Here is a 20494-nt window from a genome sequence, read left to right as displayed (position 1 = left end):
CATAAGCAGAGGGACAACGTTTAGCAATTTCAACACATGTAGGTTCATCAAGTGAAATAGCAGAGATTTTTTGGGGTTTGTGTAACAACCCGTCCCAATTAGTTGTGAAATTACATTTTTTGCCCTTTTGAATTAGGGTATTTGGTACTGCTTCTTGTTCATGATCAATTTTGGCAATTTGAGTTACACCATTGTGTAGACACGCAGCGAGCTCAAATTTGACTTATAACAAAGAAGTTATGGTCAATTGAAATCTAGTGACATAGTTGTAATTTTGTAGAAAACCAATTTTTTTATAAAAAAAATCCAGTCAGCCTTCTTTCTCTCTCTCTCTCTCTCTCTCTCTCTCTCTCTCTCTCTAGCATGACTCTCTGTCTCTCTTCCTCTCTCTCGACACACAATACCCAGATTTTCCCTGTGTCGTTCGGTGACGAGAGGCAATAGGACGAGTCGAAAATTTTTCCTTTATGACCAACGCAGCTAGCGCCCACCACCCACGCTCCGATTAGCCACCGTAACCGCCAGATTTTGAAAGGAGAAGAGTCGAATTTTTGCACAATTGAACCCGGCGATTCCGGCGAGCTCCTGCCACTGCATGCCACGATTCCACTTGCTACATGTGGCTATTGCCTCCCTCTTCAGAACCACTAGGAGTTTCAAGGCCATTGGTTGTCGTAGTCGTTGTCGACGGTGAATGGGCCTAGTGTCACAGACCTATCTTGGACCTAGAATGGTCCTCATGTCGTCCCGGGTGAGACGGTGTGCTTGGATTGGCGAGATTCCATCGTTTAATCAAAGACCGGAGTGTCGCCTACTATGGATCGTTGGATCGGGAATGATCAGACCGTCGAATCGATCCCATCTCTGGATATGTGATTCAACGTATTCTACGTATCTTAATGGATCTTCATGTTTGACTTCTACGGCTAGGTTAGTCAATCGTCGTCCTATTGTACGATCAACAATGATCCAACTATTGGATCATGATCAAACTCCTAGAACATATCGAGTGGACTTTTGTGAACCTATAGGAACTTTCAGATCGAAGATCAGAGATCTGATGTCATGAGCCCTATGGGCCTAGTTGACCTAGAAGATGGACTCTGCCGGCTCAGTCGAGATGAAATGATTAGGATGTGTTCATGAGTGGACTTTGTTTCTAAACGTATTTGAGGTTGATTGAATATGTTTTCAGTTAATGGTTTCTTATCTATGATTTGTTTTGGGAAACGCTCTGGTTTGCTTATGGATTTATTGGGAAACATTCGTGATTTCATTTAATTGCTCTTATATCTATATTTTGTATTCGTGTTCAGTTGGGAATTGTTTTGAGAAGTGCTTTAGAATGCTTTGGGATTTGTTGAGAACTTTCGAGTAAGTATTGATCTTACGATGGATTATATTTGGGTTTTGACATTGAGAATTGCACGGGATGTTTATGATTGTTAGACATATTGAATGGCTTAGGAAGTTTAGAAATGTTTTGGAAAGTTATGTTTAATAGTTTATGAATGGTCTGAGGAGCATGGTTTTATATGAGTATGATTGATGGAATTTGAGGATATGGTTTGGGGTAAAAGTTGTTATGCGATTGCTTTGCTTGTGTGATAGGGTGTCACATAAGTGTACGAATATGATTGCTCTACTTGTGTGATTCGGTTTCACACAAGTGTGCGACCATGATTGCTCTGCTTGTGTGATGGGGTTTCACAGAAGTGTATGACCACGATTTCTCTGCTTGTGTGATCAGGTTTCACACAAGTGTATGACCATGATTGCTCTGCTTGTGTGGATGCGTTCCACACAGGTGTATGACCATCATTTCCTGCACGTGTTTTGAGATTACTATGCACGTACGTACGACTAGGATTGCTTGCTTATGTGTACGACCAGTTTCATTGGGTATTTGTGGTTGGAGTTTCAGGGTTATTTATGTGGAACCATATATTTGAGTGAAGATTTCTAGAAATCACTAGTTCTTTTGAGAGTTTCTTCTTATGACTCATTTGAATAATCTTTCAAGTGGGAAATACTTACCTTATGGTTACAATTTTATGTTCACAAATTACATTGGGTTTAAAACCATTCTTTTGACAAAATGACTAACACGAGAAAAGGTTTGGAAAACCTCAAAAGGAATGGGACTAAAACCTCTAGAAGGTTAAGTCACTTGTGATGGTAACCCAACCTATGGATTGGAAATCCAAGAAATAGGTTCAATGGGTAATAACAAGTCATCTAGTAATATGAGTGGAGTCATGCTATTGTTCCATTTCCATCCTTAGAAGCATGAAATCCTAAAGCAATTTAAGGTTGAGTTCTTTATAATTCTTAATGAGATCTATACTCTATATTGAGTGGGATATATAGCTACATGAATATCCTTGATAGTATCACCTAAGTGAATGTGAAAATGAGGCAGCTTTCTATGAAATTTTTTGGTGGAAAATTTTCTAGAGCAATCACTATACCGGGATACAAGCACATGGCCGTAAAGTGCTCGCTTTTGAACTTCACATTAGTAGGGCTAGCGTGTGTGGTGTTGTCAAAAATAGAGTTCAAAATTATATGTTACTCTTGTATATTATGGAGCTCCATCGCTATGTAGAGGTTCAAGTTGAAAAACATCTTTACTTATGCATAGTCTTATGATATGTTGCTCAATGAATTTATTTCTAAAATAAACAAGTGGGGGATTGTTGAAATTGATATGTTTATTTTAAAAATATGTTATTCAATAATTATCTTTAATTATCTTTAATATTCCTTTAATATGAGATATTTTCTCAAACTGTTTTGTCTCCTATTTTTAAGCCCACAACGTCACTTTTGGTTTATTAGGTATATATATATATATATATATATATATATATATATATAGCTTGAAGGAAAATACACGGAAAAAGCTACAGCTTGTTTCCTCTTCATCTCATGAATTTTTCTGAATTTATTATTTCCTAAACTGAGTTTTCTGAGCAACATAGAAAGCTATTTGTATTTGGGTCCTTCCTCAGTGTAAGGAAGAACCTAGACATAGGAGATTCTGGGGCTGTTTTATCATGGGGACGTAGTGGCTTTTTTTGAACTGCTTGCACAAATTGAGCAAAGCTGCGAAATGTCTTAAAGAGAGCAACCTAGTATGGGACTCATCTCAAGAATTGTTCATAGCTTCATATTGAATTTTCAGTCAATATTGTTCTTTTATTTTTTTTCTTTGCATCAACAATTGATGTGTCAAAAGGGGGCTTGAGGCAATTAGTACTGTTGTTATATTGCGTGTGACTTATTTTGTGCATGCTAAAAGTTTGGGAGTACTCTAGATTGTTTTTGTACATGTATAAAAATTGGGAATTGCTCCTCTTACAGGAGAGACTCTTCCAAATTTTTGGCATGAGTCGAACCCCTTGGTTGTTTTGAAATTATGATGAAAGGGCATTTTAGTAAAGTGGGCCTGACATTTCCCAAATGTTGGACATGCATAGGGTTCGTCATGGATTCCAAAGAGGAATTCGGAGCGGGTCCTGTCATTCTGAAGTTTAGCAACAGAGATGGTTTGAAAAGCAGAAAAAGCAGAGTCATGTCAACATTGAAATTCCCCAAACCTCCAGCACCTTAACCTGTTATAGCCGTTTTTTTTAAAACTCGCACATGCTTTATTTATAAAATTTAAATAAATTAATAAATTTAAAAAAAAAAAAAAAAAAAAGGAAGGTGTATCGGTTCACCTATGTACTGTAGACGTTTCTACATACTCTGGGGCCTTTGATTTTCTGTCCAGGCCAAGTGTACGTAATGAGACTCGTTATGACTATTATCAATTATTATAGGGATACAAATGGAAGATTGTCGTTAATCCCTTCAGATTGTGAACATTGTTCATTCAATAATACTAATGGCACTAGCTTTTTGACTAATTTTTCAGTGTAAATGTTACACTGATATAATTTGTTATTAGACCAGTCATGTTATAGCACTATTAGGTCTAATTTTTGTACGGGCCAGGCCTAGTAGTTTTCGAATGAGTTGTAACATGTTTATTCAAATTTGGTCGATCCAAACTGTTCTAAGATTTAATTTCATTAGTGTGGCATAGTGATAAGATTCTTGTTTTGATGAGGAGAGGTTTTCGGTGTACGTATAAGACAAAGATCAAGATTATGACTCCAAATCAAATTTGGATATGCATTCCAATTTTGCATCACTTTGTTACTCATATAAATTCTTGGATCTCGAGGTAGTGAAAGAACCTAAGTCGGGAGGAGGTTCTTGCTCAATCAAATAATTGTTTGATTATAATCAAATCTTGGTGGCATAATCTACTCACATTCCATTTAAGAAAAATATGTGGCTTGGTGGTGGCACGCCTATGCACTCAATCAAAGAATGACCAACTCCTTCCATTGACTTACCCGATTGAAAAGAGGAAAACACTCATTCATGCCACTTCAACCAAGTCTTATGGCACTACTACAATTATGTTAAACTACAACACCCAATAGACAAAGGTTTATATAAAAGAAATTCATGAGATTGATAAAATCACAGGGTGAATTATGTAATTTCAAATGGTAATAGTACATGTCATATGTAATTTCGAATGGTAAGGATGAGAGAGATGTGGGAAAAACAAGAGGTGTGGAAGGGATAGGAATGTCAGCCGGCAACATAGGCATTGTTGCGCGATGGTGATTAAGATGGAGCCCAATTGGGATTTCATTCATTTCTAGTTTCTTATTTGGGCTAAAGACATTTTATCCCCTGGATATTTGGGATGATTCTCGAAATGGGTCACGAAGTTTTAATTAAAATTCAACCAATTTGCACATTCTTTTTTTTTTTTTTTTGTCGAATTTACACATTCCGTTAATTTGACTGTTTGGTCTTCTGTTAAATTGATGATGTGGTAAGAGCGGTCCCTACTGTATGATGATTTGTAAACAATAAATAAATAAAAACTTCTTTAGAATAATATAAAATATATTTATTTTTTTTGACAAAAACCCCAAGCCCCCCAACCCAGGCGAGAGACCCAACTCCTCTAGCCTCTTTACCAAATTGGATTCAACGCCCGCGAGCATGGCCTTAGTGGTGTCGACGACCTCGGAACCAAATGAGGTGAATGGATTGACGGAGGATTTGGATGCTGGTGGTGGCTGGACATCGATGTCGATGCTGGTAAAATTGGAAGAGCTAGTTTTCCAGGTTCACAGCATGATGAGCTTAATTCTTGAACTTGCACAACATTAATTCTTGGGTCTTTATTTGGCCTTTCCTTTCGCACCCAACGTAAGTGAAAATTCTACATTTCGATGATAGTGTGGAGGAGGAGATCGGGGAATGGGATGGGGTGATAAAATCTGGGTTGGATTTCATGGAATAATGGGTGAGTGAGCAGTGGGGAGGTGCAGCTGAGAGGGAGACCGGAGAATGAAGTTGTGGCTGGGGTGGGTGGTGATGCGTGTAGAGGTGAGGGGTGGGTGAAGGGAGGGAAGGTTGGTAGGGGTGTCAATTTTCAATACAACCCGTTACACCGTTACACGGCTCGAAACCCACACAATAAAAATTTGGGCAATTTTCGGTAAGGCCATCCTAACCCGTTTAATAAACGGGTGAACCAGACAACCTGTTAAAATACATATATAACATGTTTATTAAATGGGTCGTGGCAACCTGTGACATACCTGCCAACCCATTAAAAATAAATGGAAATGGCAACTTCAGAGAACACACAAGGGGGGATTCAAACCCCTACCACTTCCTCCTCTACTAGAGCCTTATCTACCATGCTGTTGATAACTTCGTGTTTATATTCTACAACATTTTATATTTATAATGTCTCTGTACAAGTTGTTTTTTAAAGAAGTAGAATTTCACATGTATATCATTTGATATTTATATTTAAAACAATTACATACTAATTACCACATAAAAATATTACATGCAAAACTATTTTAGTAATTTACACATGTTTCTATGCCCATCATAACCAATTCTCACATTATTGTGATTATGAAAAAATTCTTTGAATAGTCATCACCTTCTCTAAGTTTTTTTTCTTTCTACATTTTTACCTCGCTATGCTACCACTTAGCGGGTAACCCGATGCACGACTTGAAACCCCGCAAGGAAAATTAGTGGGTCAACCCATCACGACATGTTTATTAAACAGGTCGAGTTTGAGTTAAGCATTCTTGATACATATATAATCCTAACACGGCACGACCCATTGCCAGCTCTAGTTGCAGGACTTGGGAATTTTTTATTTTATTTTATTTTCTTATGAAAATTTTTATTTATAAATAATCATAAAAGTGGCCACTGCTCCTGCCACATCATCAATTTAACAGAAGGTGAAACGGTCAAATTGACAAAATGTGTAAATTAGTTGACTTTTAAGGGCCCGTCTGGTAATGTTTTCGGAGAATGTTTTCTGAGAATATTTTCAGAGAATGAAAACAAGAAAATGAATTTGCATTTTCAGGAAATGAAAATGCGTCTGGTAGATTAATTAGAAAACATTTTCAGAAAACAACAACAATGAAAACGTGTTTGGTAGTACAATTTGAAATAATAATATGTGAGTCATTTTTATGAAAACGTTTTCCACGAGAATGAAAACAACTTTTTTCTGTTTTCTACAAGTACACATGTGAAAACATTCTCAGTATTTTTTGTTTTGGGCCACCGAACGTGTTTTTGCCTCATTTTTGTTCTTTGAAAATGAAAACAACCTCTTAAAACGTTACCGAATGGGCCCTAAAACGTTTGGGTGTAGATTAACAAAATTGAAACCATGTGACCCATTTCGAGAATGGCCCCAAACCTCCCGAGTAAAATGTTTTAGCCCTTTTTATTTTCATTGAAATATTTGTAAGGGAGCTGCTGTTCTGGGGGTCTTTGCCCCCTTGTTTTCACCCCAAAAAAAAAAAAAAAAAATATTTGTAAGTAAAAAACAATGGATATTTACATATATGGTTGGGTGAACTCACTCAGTAAATGTGCGCTGGGAATCAATAAACGCAGACTAATTTATTCATCCTCATTCTCACCTGCCAAGAGATAACTACTTTTGCTAAAGCACTTGCGCTAACTTATTATGAAAGTGATGCACCTTAAAGGCTTTCAAGTCTACTAACAGAATCATTTAACAACTACCCCACGCCAACCAACTCCACAATTACTAGTAGTATATTCAACGCACACTATACATACATTATACATACATACATTGAGTTTGTTGAGTGTGAGAGGCTTAATCATTTTCTTCTTGACTTCCAACCAAAGCAAAGTTACCCTTCCTTTTTCCACCTCTTGATTATATAACACACACTCCATCCATCCTTCCCCGCAGACACCAAACACACACAAGAAACTAAAAGCGCACATATCACAGAGCAGAAAATGGTGCAGTTGAGGGCCCTTAATCGTATTGTTTTGATGTTGTTGCTGGTTTTCCTGACAGTTTGGATCAATTCAGCTTCAGCTTCCGCAGCCATGGAAGAAAGAGCAGTAAGAATTGAACAAGAAGATAAGGTCAGAGGGTTGCAAGGGATGCAGGCATGGGAAAGGAAGACATGGATGAATCATGGAAGCTTTCGTAGCCCCCGGAAGCACCTTGTCAACCCTACAGCTACATCCCAGCTTCCATTCCAAGCTAGCCAATTGCCTGTATAGTTCATATATATGCATAATAAATTAATAATACAATCGCTTCAAACTTTAATTTTATTATTAATTTTGTCTCTGATCTGTATCTCTGTTATTTCTTCATTAGTTAACATAATTTTAACTTTTAACTTGGTGATCACATCCCCTCCTGCTCTGTATTTTTTTTACCTCCCTCCTTCCCTCTCTTCTTTTTTCTTATTATAATTTTTTATTGTGGGCTCTTTTTTAAATTTTTTTTCCCTGATATTTCGGGGTAACTGAATAACTATGTTAAAAGTTTAACCGGGTTATATAATTTTGACATTTCTCAGGTGGAATTGTAGTTATCTGGAATGATCAAAATTTATCTTTAACAGTCAATTTCTCGCATGACTGTTTTATCATAACTGAAATTTGGGACTCAAATCCTCAGTTACCTTTTTCTATGTTTGTTGGCTTTACCAATATCCCCAAAGACACTTACAATTACAAATCTGGAACCAGATAAGTCAGCAGCTTAATTGGCATTTGCCAACACTTATTATTGGGGATTTTAATAATATATTACAAAGTAAGGGATTTTTGTAGAAATGTCACCTAAACTTATACCTCAATTTCAATTTGTCACCTTAAATAAAAATTTAAGAGAAATGTCACCTTAATTTTTCAAAATCCATAATTTATCATCTAACTTTAACACCATCCAATTTTCCATCCATTTTTAAGGGTATTTTAGTCTTTCCACTTTCAACGGTATTTTAAAAATGGAAAAATCATTATATAAAAAGTTGTATATCTCTTAAAAAATTAAAATTGAAAACAAAAAATCTCACTTTCCCCCATCCCTTGTGCGCCACCAGTGGCTCTAACCAACCTCACCCACCTTCAAATCCATTCCCCCTTTTCTCTTCACAACCCGTTCTCCATTCCCCTTCCCTCTCCCCTTCCTCCTCTCATTACCATGGAACACACAAATTCCCTCAGCCTACCCAAACAAGGGAGGAACCATGAATTTATATAGGGCCGGCCTAAATTTATTTTTCTCTGGCTTCTTCTATATTATAATAGATTCTTCAATTGGTCTATAGAATTTAGAAACCAAACAAGTTCATTCTTGGCTTTCTGGAATAAAATACAATCAGTGTCTACAACTTTATTTGTGGGAGTATATGGGTTACGTAGCTTATAAAATTTGTGAGGGGTGGGCTAATATATGTGGGAGTATGGGACCTTATCATGCTCACAGAGAGAGACACAGAGAGAGAGACAGAGATAGAGACAGAGAGAGGGGTGGGGGGGGGGGGGGGGGGCTGGGGTTGTCCTGTGTGATGTGTTTTGGGGGCGGGTGGGGTTGGGGTGGGAGAGAAAGGGAGAGAGAGGTCTCTTTTTTCTCTTTTTTTTTTCCTTGAAAATGGAAAGACTACAATACCCTTAAAATGGATGGAAAATTGGATGGTGTTAAAGTTAAATGACAAATCATGAATTTTGAAAAATTAAGATGGCATTTCTCTTAAATTTTTCTTTAAGATGACAAATTAAAATTGAGGTATAATTTCATGTGACATTTCTAAAAAAAAAGGGGGATCTTCCAGATTACATATTCATAGCCGTCTTATTTTTTATATAGAGGTACAAATTGTTAGCTCTCAAAACTCGGTTCGGTTTAAAGAGCATTGGCTACATGACCATTATTTCTATAAATTATTTAAACAAGCTTGGAAGTATTATTCTAATTCTAATACTAATCCTATAAGCTTATTTTCGTTTTGTGCTAATAATCTTCTCTCTTTTGGAAAATGGATAATATAAAAAATCAATTTTCTCAAATTCATCAACAAATGCATGTGAAATAATAAGGTTTATCACAGACCACTAAAAAAGAATACGTTGACTAGAAGTCTGAGTTAAACAGACTTACAAGAAACAGAACGTGCAGAAAAGCAAGCAACAACTATCCCATGACTAACAACTCCTAAGTCTATGGGATTCTCCAAAATAATAGGTAAAACAAACAACCACCTTCCTAAAGAGAAGAGATTTAAATAAAAAACAACTTAAAACCTTAACACCCTCCCTTAAATTGATTTATGCATAAAATAGTTTAGGAATCAAACATTATCTTCAGTCCAGTGTTGATGCCCTCCTTTGAACAACGACTTGTGAAGAGCAGACTCCAAGTACGTTTCTGAGCTTCTCGAACACTGGCTGTTTGAGTGGTTTGGTGAGGATATCAGCTGCTTGGTCTTCACTTTTGCAGAATTCTAACTCGATTACACCATCTTTGCACCGACCACACAAGAAATGGTAGAGAACATCAAAATGTTTGCTTCTCCCATGCATAACTGGATTCCTTGACAACTTCATATCAGAAACATTGTCACATAATATTATTGTTGGACCTTGATGCTGATGACAAAGAGCTTCAAGCATTCTCCTAAGCCAAATGGCTTGACAAGAATAGGAAGCAGCTGCAACAAGCTCTGCTTCAATAGTGGATAGTGTCATGATCTGTTGCTTCTTTTAGGACCACGAAACAACACTTGAACTCATCAAGAACACATGCCCAGAAGTGCTTTTTCTATCAATAATATCACCTACATAATCATTGTCAGTAAAACCAAAGAAACTTGGCTTTTCTCCTCTTTTATAAAGTATCCCCAGATCAGTTGTGCCCTTTAAGTAACGAAAAATTCTCTTTGCTGCCCTAAGGTGCAACTAAGTTGGATTCTCCATATTTCGACGTATCAAACTCACAACATACATGATATCAGGTCTTGTTGAAGTCAAATACATTAGGATCTCTACTCAACTTCAATCCTATTTCAGTTGGTATTCCAACTGGATTGCAATTCAGCATTTGAAACCTTTCTAAAACCTCCTGGATTGCAATTCACAGTTGGTTTTTTTACAGCTCCCTCAAATGTGAAAGGATCATAATATGAAAATAATTCAAAGTGAGTAATAGTATCATCATGAGAGAGTTCATCACCACTTACATAATGAATCATATAGGCTGGTTTTTTCCTGATACGTTAGTTTTCTAGTGGCTACTCATTTGCTGTTGCTGTTATTAAAAATTTTGGTTTTTCCTTTTTTTTTATTTATAAAATTCTTATTCAAACCCTTTAAATATAAATAATATATAAGACAAAAGCTTTAACAGTAAAGTAAAATAAAGAGACAAATAAATAAATAAATAAAATAAGTTAAAATTAAGAAAGCAAGCCTGATATAGTGAAAGCACGTCAAAGATATTGTCCTAAAGCTTTTGTAGCCTCCCTACGTGCAGGTAATGACGGTCTACAAGACTCGAAGATACAAGCCCAATACGCAGGCTTAAGGTCCGCTATGAGCATATTCATAGTCGGATAGAAATTTCCAAGCCACAGAACCGTTGCCCAAAAATAATATGGAAAGTAGGGAATATATGAAAGTATGAGAATAGAGAAATCTGATTGTTGTGTGTTGAAATGTGAAGGAGGAGTGGCTTTTTATAGGCATCTAACACTCGTAACCTCCAAACACATTTAATCAGAAAAATTAAGACAATGAATAGAAAAGAAAAGCTGAAAATTAAACAATTTGTAACTCCCATAATAAATAAAAGAAAACAGCCAAAAAATTAAAATAGAAAATAAAACGTTAAAATTTAAAAGCCTTTCAAATAATAACAATCCCCCACAAAGGGTTTTAAAATTTTAAAATAGCAAAAGATAAAGAATATATATATATATATATGGGCAACATAATACTATGCAATAGGTGTAAGTGCCTTCCGGGCTTGAACCTTCACTTAGTGATGATAGTTTTCATTTGAGGAACCTGAGTGTACACAATATTGAACTCGACACCTTTGACCAAACTTCAACATATCCCAAACATAGTATTGGTTGGGGCTTGGAAGCGGGGTAGTGCTATTTATGGCAATGCGCTAATCTTGATTCTCATGAGAGTTGCTAGAGAATAGCCCAATTCTCATCGTCACGGCCTCACGACGTCTCTCACTTAGGTGAGTTCTCCAAGGGTACATGTGACCTGCACCTTGCGGGAAATTGCCTGCCTCGAAACTCATTTAGGGATAACTCCCTTCCTAATGTCACATTATATAGCACTGATGTCATAGGGATGAGTATGAGGACATCTCTAGGATGCCTTCACATGATATAAATAGTGCTCAATGAGTCACACAGTATGGATTGTTTCTACCCATTGAACTTTCTTCATGGGATTTCCAATCACAGAAGTTGGGTTACCTCCCTAGGTGACTCCCTTATGGGCTTAAGCCCATCCCCCTCGACATTTCTAGGACTCTGCTCCTAGAAAGACCTTTGGTCAATTGGTGTTGTGAATTTTAGACAACCTGAAAAGTGGAGATTATAAAGATTAGTCTAAACACAAATTATACTCGCAAGTGCACAAGGTCAATCGTAATATAGTATGGCAAATACAAGGTCATTCCCACGAGGATTGAGTTCAACTTCCAATTAGTCTAACCTAATTTCCTTCACAAAATACTTTAACTACTCTAATTATATAAACAAGAAATTAAACACGTAGCATACTCAAGTAAACACAAAAGGGGTTTTTGAAAGAATGATTTAATTAACAACGAAATTAAAAGACAAAATAAGTAGAAAGTCATGAAACACAAGGATGAGAAATTCAAATTGATAAAAGCACTAGGACAATGAATTCACCACTAGTAATCCGATCTAGCCTCTTATTCACCTACCTATTTACTAACCATTTGATGTCGCCACTTAGTTTTCCTTTTTCATGAATTACCTATGGTATTTAGGCTAACTCGTATATTCCTACATGCAATTCGCCTATGGTATTTAGGTCAAATATCAACACATAGAAACTCATTAAGATCAATGAAAACCTTGAACAAGCATGTAAACCCTAGGAGTATGGTATTTACCCTAGATGAATTACAAATCCTAATCACAAGAAGCAAGCCTCAAATTAAGTATGGTATTTACTATAATTTGCATCCGATTAACTCAATTAAAAGTCTAGATGGTGATCAAGAATCAAGATAATCAACCAAGTTATTAAGCACAGTGATTAAGAATCCAACATCAAACGGCAATCAATAGATAGGTAAAATAAGAAAACTAGATTATTATACTAGGGCTACATCATGCCCTAGCAAAAGAAAATTAGTTACACATAATCATAGAATTCAACATAAACAAAAACATAAGGAAGAAACAATAAAACTTAGCCAATGGTGGTACTCTTCCGGCGTCTCTAATTTCTCATAGTCTTTGCGTCCCCCCTAAGGAGTTGTTTCTCATGCTTAAATAAGACACCCCACGTCTATTCTTACCCTAGCTGGGCTTTTTCAAGATCTTAGCTTTCATCTTCAATTGGTCTTGTGCTAAAACTCCACCAAAAAGTCATATTTCCGTTGAAAACAAATTACTTGCTCTGGAAAGCTGAAAATTGAGAAAATAAAGTAATAAGTCCTTTTTAAACCAAATTCTCCTACAAAAACTAAGTATAAAGAGTACATAGATATGTAATGGTTTTTAAAGTAGGCAATGGTTTCTCCACCAGAGGCATATCCATCAATAAACTCTTAATCCATTTAGCCTCAGTGCAAGTAATATCCAAAGCTATGAGTTCAAACTCCATAGTACTTCTAGAGATAATTGTTTGCTTCTTAGAACCCCATGAAATTGCGGCTCCACCCAATAGGAAAATGTAACCACTAGTAGACTTCACATCTTCATTGTCTGTTATCCAATTTGCATCACTATATCCCTCTACCACATTTGAAAATCCTTTATAGCACAGTGAATAATCCATTGTTCCTCTTAGGTACTTGAAAACTCTTTCCAAAGCATTCCAATGTTCCTTGCTTGGGTTATGTGTATACCTACTTAATCTTCCAACAACATAAGCAATGTCTAGCCTAGTCTTATTTGCAATGTATAACAAAGAACCTATCATCTGGGAGTACTTCAGCTAAGAAAATGGTTCACCTTGATTTTTCTTTAAATAAACATTGGGATCATAGGGTGTTGGTGTGAGCTTACACTCAAAGTAATTAAATTTCTTCAACATCTTCTCAATAGTACTAGATTGACTTAGAGAAATTCCTTATGTTGTCTTCTCAATTTTCATTCCTAAGATTATATGTGCTTCTCCCATATCTTTCATGTCAAAATTCCTAGATAAATATGACTTCACATCATTCACAATCTCTAAATTCGTCCCAAAGATCAAACTGTCATCAACATATAGGCAAAGGATTACATGTTCTCCATTATTCTCTTTATAATAAATGCATTTATCATGACCATTAAACTTAAAATCATAATCTAGAATCACCTTGTCAAATTTCTCATGCCATTGCTTAGGAGCTTGCTTTAGGCCATATAAAGATTTAACCAACTTGCATACCTTGTGTTCTTGGCCCTTAACTATGAATCCTTCTGGTTGCTCCATATAAATCTCTTCATCTAAGTCTCCATTTAGAAATGTTGTCTTTACATCCATTTGATGAATCACTAAATTATGCACAGATGCTAAAGCTATCAAAGTCCTTATGGTGATAATCCTAGAAATAGGTGAGTAAGTATCAAAATAATTTATCCCTTTCTTTTGTGAAAAACCCTTAGCTACCAAACTTGCTTTGTACTTATCAATACTTCCATCTGGTTTCAACTTTTTCCTAAATACCCACTTGCACCCTATCGCTTTATTTCCAGCAGGCAAATCCGTTAACATCCATGTATTATTTTGGATTATCGATTTAAACTCATCATTTATAGCCCTTTCCAGAATGGTGTATCCACAGACATAACGGCTTCCTTATAAGTAGTGGGATCTCCTTCCACTAGAAAGGTATAAAAATCATCTCCAAAGTTCTTCTCAACTCTTGCTCTTTTGCTTCTTCTAAGTTCTTGAGATTCTAAATTTTCGATCGTAGTTGAGCTAGAAGGTTTCTCACTTGTTTGTACTTCCTTAGAAATTCTTGTTTTATACGGGAAAATATCTTCAAAGAATGTAGCATCTCTAGCTTCCATAACTGTGTTGTTTGCAACCTCCTTTACTTCAGAATTAAACACCAAGAACCTATTGGCACTACTATTTTTTGCATAACCGAGGAAAACTACGTCTATAGTCTTAGGACCTATTTTCTTTCTCTTAGGATCTGGTATGAGTACCTTAGCTAAACACCCCCATACTTTAGGATTCTAAGGTTAGGTGATCTTCCTTTCCATAACTCATAAGGAGTTTTCCCATTATCCTTCAATATTATCCTATTAAGTATGAAGCAAGCAGTTAACATTGCTTCCCCCCACAAATTCTCAGGTAGTCCACTACTAAGAAGCATAGAATTTACCATATCCATCAGAGTTCTATTTTTCCTTTCAGCCATTCCATTAGATTGGGGTGAATATGGTGGAGTAACTTCATGTATAATTCCATGTTCTTCACAAAACACTCTAAGCTCATTTGAGGTATACTCTCCACCTCTGTCAGATCTAAATCTTTTAATCTTTTTCTCCAATTGATTTTCTACCTCACTTTTATAAATCTTGAGTTCATCAAACACCTCATCTTTTGTCTTAATAAGATAAATATGGCAATACCTAGAGAAGTCATCAATAAATGTCACAAAGTACTTGTTTCCACCTCTAGTAGAAGACCTATTTGAATCACATATGTCACTATGTATGAGCTCTAAGATTTGGGTGTTTCTCTCTACAGGTTTGAAAGAATTCCTAGTTTGTTTGGCTTGAACACACACTTCACATGTGGACGAAGGCAGCGCAGCCAATATCCTGCAGTTGACTGTCATCCAACAGATGGGCTTGGAAGCAAAGATCAACAAATCAGCCAGGTCGCTGACTGGCTTCAATGGCGCAACGACGGTTACCGTGGGCACCATAGATCTCGACGTCTACTCCCCACCTGTAATCAGCTCACAAACATTCATGATCATTGACGAAGTCTCACCCTACAATGGCATCCTGGGCAGACCATGGATTGGTAAGATCAACGCCATAACCTTCGCCACTCATCAGAAAATCCGCTACCCAATTCCTGGGGGCGGTGTCGGCCAGATCAACAGCGACCAGGCAATGGCGAGGAAATGCTCAGCTCAAGGGCTGAAGAAAAGCAAGCCAACACAGTTCCTCCCTGTGAATCAAGCAGACCTGGAGGGAGCAGAACAGCCAGACCCCGTTCCTAGCAACCGAGCAAGCCAGAAGGGGAAGGGGATAACTATCCCCTTATAGCAATCAAAGCATCAGGACCAAGTCGAGGAAATCCGTCCGGAGGTCTCCCCTGAAGAAGGATGGAAACCTGAAGAGGACGTCGAGCTAATACCCTTGGATCCTGACCAGCCAGACAGAAAAGCGCGGATCGGCTCGCGCCTAAGCACAGATGAGAAGGCGGAGCTGACCACCTTCCTCCAGAACAACAAGGACATGTTCGCATGGTCGCCGTCAGACATGCCAGGCATCGACCCAAACATCATCTGCCATCGCCTCCACGTCAACCCTGCTAGCAAGCCAGTGGCACAGAAGAGACGCAACTTCGCCCCAGAGCGGGTCGCAATCATTGAAGCCGAGATCGACAAACTTCTAGCAGCCGGTTTCATTGAAGAGGTCTCCTACTCGGAGTGGTTGGCCAACGTTGTTCTGGTAGCGAATCAAGAAAAGTGCAAATGGAGAGTTTGCGTCGACTACACTGATCTCAACAAGGCATGTCCAAAAGACAACTTCCCATTGCCGAGAATCGACCAACTCGTGGATTCCACCTCCGGCAATCAGCTGCTCAGTTTCATGGACGCCTACTCTGGCTACAATCAAATCATGATGCACGAGGATGACAAGGCGAAAACCTCTTTCATCATCGAGAGAGGGACCTACTGCTACAAGGTCATGCCCTTTGGGCTAAAGAACGCCGGAGCAACATACCAAAGGCTCGTGAATAAAATTTTGAAGGAGCAGATCGGCAAGACTATGGAAGTCTACGTGGACGACATGCTGGTCAAAGCCCCAAAACGTGCAGATCACATCAAAAACCTCACCGAGGCATTCAGCTTGCTACGCCAGTACCGCATGAAGTTGAACCCAAGTAAATGCACGTTTGGTGTATCCTCCGGTCGATTCTTGGGATACCTAGTCACGCAACGAGGTATCGAGGCACACCCACGACAAATCAAGGCCATTCTCGAGATGAAGTCACCTTCCACAGTGAAGGAAATACAAAGTCTGACGGGCAGAGCAGCAGCCCTCAACCGATTCCTCTCGAGATCTACCGACAAGTGCAGACCATTTTTCAAAGCTTTGAAAAAAGGACAAAGAGACAAGTGGGATGAGGAGTGCGAAGTAGCTTTTCAGAATTTGAAGACTTACCTCACTTCACCTCCCCTACTCTCAAAACCAGTCCCAGGCGAGGACTTGTTCGTATACCTGGCAGTGTCCAACTCGGCCGTTAGCTCAGCTCTCATTCGAGAAGAACTAGGGGCCCAACATCCGGTATTCTACACGTCAAAAGCTCTCCTCGATGCAGAGACTCGCTACCCGAAATTGGAAAAGCTTATTTTGGCCCATGTAGTTTCCGCGAGAAAGTTACGACCCTACTACCAAGCTCACCGAGTCATCGTCATGACCGACTTTCCTTTGAGATCAATACTTCACAGCCCTGACGCTTCCCAGCGACTCATGAAATGGGCTATAGAACTAAGCCAGTATGACCTCCTCTACCGGCCAAAAACTGCAATAAAAGCCCAAGCTCTAGCAGACTTTGTGGCAGAATTCACCTCACCAGCCGAAGAAGAGAAGTTGGTCAACAATAAGAAGGAAAGTTCAAAAACAGACGGCACCTCCGATGAACCTGACGAACCCACAGACATGTGGCAATTGCGCGTAGACGGAGCGTCGAACCAAAAAGGAGCGGGAGCAGGCGTCGTCATCATCACCCCGGATGGGACCCTATTAGAGCAAGCCATCAGGCTTGGTTTCCCAGCCTCAAACAACGAGGCAGAATACGAGGCATTGCTCGCTGGCCTGCGCTTGGCAAAGGAGCTAGCGATCAAGAAGCTAGCCATCTACTCAGATTCCCAGTTGATCACGAATCAAGCCTCAGGTGAATACATGGCAAAGCACCCAAGGATGATCTTGTATCTTGACAAAGTCCAAGAGCTATTGAAGGCGTTTCCTACCTTCACCATCCAACAGGTGCCTCGAGCAGAGAACGCGCATGCAGATGCCCTGGTAGGCCTATGGTCCGCGCTAGATACCCAATTCAGACGCTCCATCCAGGTCGAACACCTAGACCGACCAAGCATTGAAGAAATAGAGCCAATCGACGCAATGCAGATTGACGAGGACCCCAGCTGGCAAGGCCCCATCATCGACTACCTGATGACTGGAAATCTACCAACGGAAAAGTCCGAAGCTAGAAAAGTCCAGCAGAAAGCCGCGAGATACTACATGCACGGCAACAAGCTCATCCGCAGATCATACTTCGGCCCTCATCTCACCTGCATAAAATACTCTCAAACACTTGAGGTTCTCTGGAAAATTCACAACGGCAAGTATGACAACCACTCTGTGGGCATATCACTCACCTAGAAGGCTCTAAACATAGGCTACTTCTGGCCTACCATGCGCCACGACTCCATCGAATATGTCAAAAAATGTGATCGTTGCCAGCGATACAAGCCAATTCCTAACCTGCCTGCCGAAGTCTACCATTCGCAAAACAATCCATGGCCATTCATGCAATGGGCCATTGACCTAGTGGGTCTCTTGCCACCGGCGCCCGCCAAGAATGACATGATGATCGTTGCCACCGACTACTTTACTAAATGGATTGAGGTCGAAGCTCTATCCTCTACTAAAGAAGCTGATGTGGAACGATTCATCTGGAGAAACATCATCTGCCGATTTGGCTACCCACAACCACCAGTTACTGACAATGGCTCACAATTCATCGACAAGCAGATGACTGAGCCCTGCATATTTCTGAAGAAGAGAACCATCTACTGCAAATTCCAGAATGTGCCACAACAAAAGACAGTTGCCCATAAGCAGCGTCCTAAGGGAGACACAGGGCGACGACCAAAGCGTCCTTCGGGAGACGCAGCCCATAAGAAGCTTCCTAAGGGAGACGCAGGGTGCGCCAGAAATTTCCTAAGGGAGGTATCCAGGTTCCTATCTGTTTCCTAAGGGAGGCAGGATAGTCACATAGTTGCCCATAAGAAGCGTCCTTCGGGAGACGCAGCCCATAAGAAGCGTCCTAAGGGAGACGCAGGGTGCGCCAGGAATTTCCTAAGGGAGGTATCCAGGTTCCTATCCGTTTCCTAAGGGAGGCAGGATAGTCACACAGTTGCCCATAAGCAGCGTCCTTCGGGAGATGCAGGGCAACAACCAAAGCGTCCTTAGGGAGACGTGTTGTTAATATTATGTTAACTCGCAATTGTACGGGGCAATTAGTAGTATAGCAAGACAAGTACGAGGTCGTACCCACGAAGACTGAGAAGTTAAAACTAGTTATGTACTTAGATTACCAAATTCAAGAAAGTAGGAGGTTATGTCTAAAACAGAATTTAAAACAAGAGTGGTTGTGATTGTTGAACAAAAGAAGCAAAATGAAATTGCAAACAAAAACAAGTAAACAAATGTAACAAAGAGTGGTTTTAAGAGTTGGAAAACAGATTTTGAGACTAGGGCATTCGAATCACCATAACAATTCAATTCTGGGTTATAAAGATTCAAGTAACAAGTCTAATTCAGATTCAAAGATTGATTCTAGCTAAAGTATGATTAGGCCATGGTGTTTGGTCCTAACCTTGTGTTCCTAATTCCCTAATTTGATCATTTGTTGTCTAACCTAAAATTAAGCATTAGGAACCCATTAAGCATAGAAGAACATTTTAAACAACCAAGTATGTATCTAATCCCTGTTGTCGAATGTCCATACATACTCTTCCTATTCATAGTTCAATTCGAATTAAAGCATGGTGTATACTCTTAATTCAAACCAAGATAGTTAACAAACAAGTTCTAATGGTGATCAATCATTCAAACAAGCATGTTAACTTATAAGCATAATGAATAAGAACATGAATCATGAATCAAACTTGAAACTCCAAACTTATAAACCCAGAATATTCATGTTAGGTTACATCGAAGCCCTAGTTATGGATTTAGCTACTCATAATGGAAAAGAGACTTGAACAGAAATGAGAAAACATAATGAATACAATAAGAGTAGAAAAACCCTTTTTCTGAAGTTCTTGTGGTGTCCAAGGCTTCTCCAAGTGCTTCTCCACTTCTAATGCTTCTCCAAGAGCTTCCCCACTTCTAGAAAGATGTATGAAGGATATGGAGGTGATTTGGGATGAGTTTGAGTGAGTGGTGATGGCTAAGGAAGATGAAATTCGTAGGGAAATGAAAGAGAGGTTTGCTGGAGTTGTTTTGGTGATTGTTGGAGTGTTTGGGATTTTGAGAGTGTTTGAGGATGGTTGGAGTGAATTGTGGGGGTTGTGAATCTCAGGATTTGTTGTGTCTTGAATGTGGAATGGATGTGGTATTTATAGGGAGAGGGGAGTGATAAATCTGAATTCAATATGGCTAATGCATACAACACTTGCATTATAAAAGATGAATTGGTTGATGCACTTCACTAATGCATACAACACTTGCATTATAAAATCTGAATTGGTTGATGCACTTCAGCAATAAATCCCACCAGCAGCCCTAGCTCATCTTCATGTCACCATGACCAAGCTTCCAACCAGCTACAATAGCTCATGCCTAGCTCACCATGACCAAGCTTCCAACCAGCTCATCCTGAGGTCAGCATGACCAGC

At 38.8% G+C, this 20494-nt stretch overlaps 1 protein-coding gene and 1 pseudogene across 1 annotated transcript; one reads left to right on the top strand and one right to left on the bottom strand.

The window, feature by feature from the left end:
* Window positions 1–13149: 13149 nt before the first annotated feature.
* On the bottom strand, window positions 13150–13608 carry LOC148294261 (secreted RxLR effector protein 161 pseudogene; annotated as a pseudogene).
* Window positions 13609–15473: 1865 nt separating this feature from the next.
* On the top strand, window positions 15474–18251 carry LOC148294260 (uncharacterized). The gene is made up of 4 exons (XM_088253341.1): window positions 15474–15809; window positions 15921–16449; window positions 17188–17774; window positions 17856–18251. The coding sequence occupies exons 1-4, from the start codon at window positions 15474–15476 to the stop codon at window positions 18249–18251; spliced, it is 1848 nt and encodes a 615-aa protein (XP_088109467.1).
* Window positions 18252–20494: the final 2243 nt, after the last annotated feature.

Source organism: Prunus avium, chromosome 5 (assembly GCF_965620075.1).
Source record: "Prunus avium chromosome 5, drPruAviu1.hap1.1, whole genome shotgun sequence".
Taxonomy (NCBI): Eukaryota; Viridiplantae; Streptophyta; class Magnoliopsida; order Rosales; family Rosaceae; genus Prunus; species Prunus avium.
The sequence above is the reverse complement of the archived record's forward strand: the minus strand, read 5'-3'. Positions and strand labels throughout refer to the sequence as shown.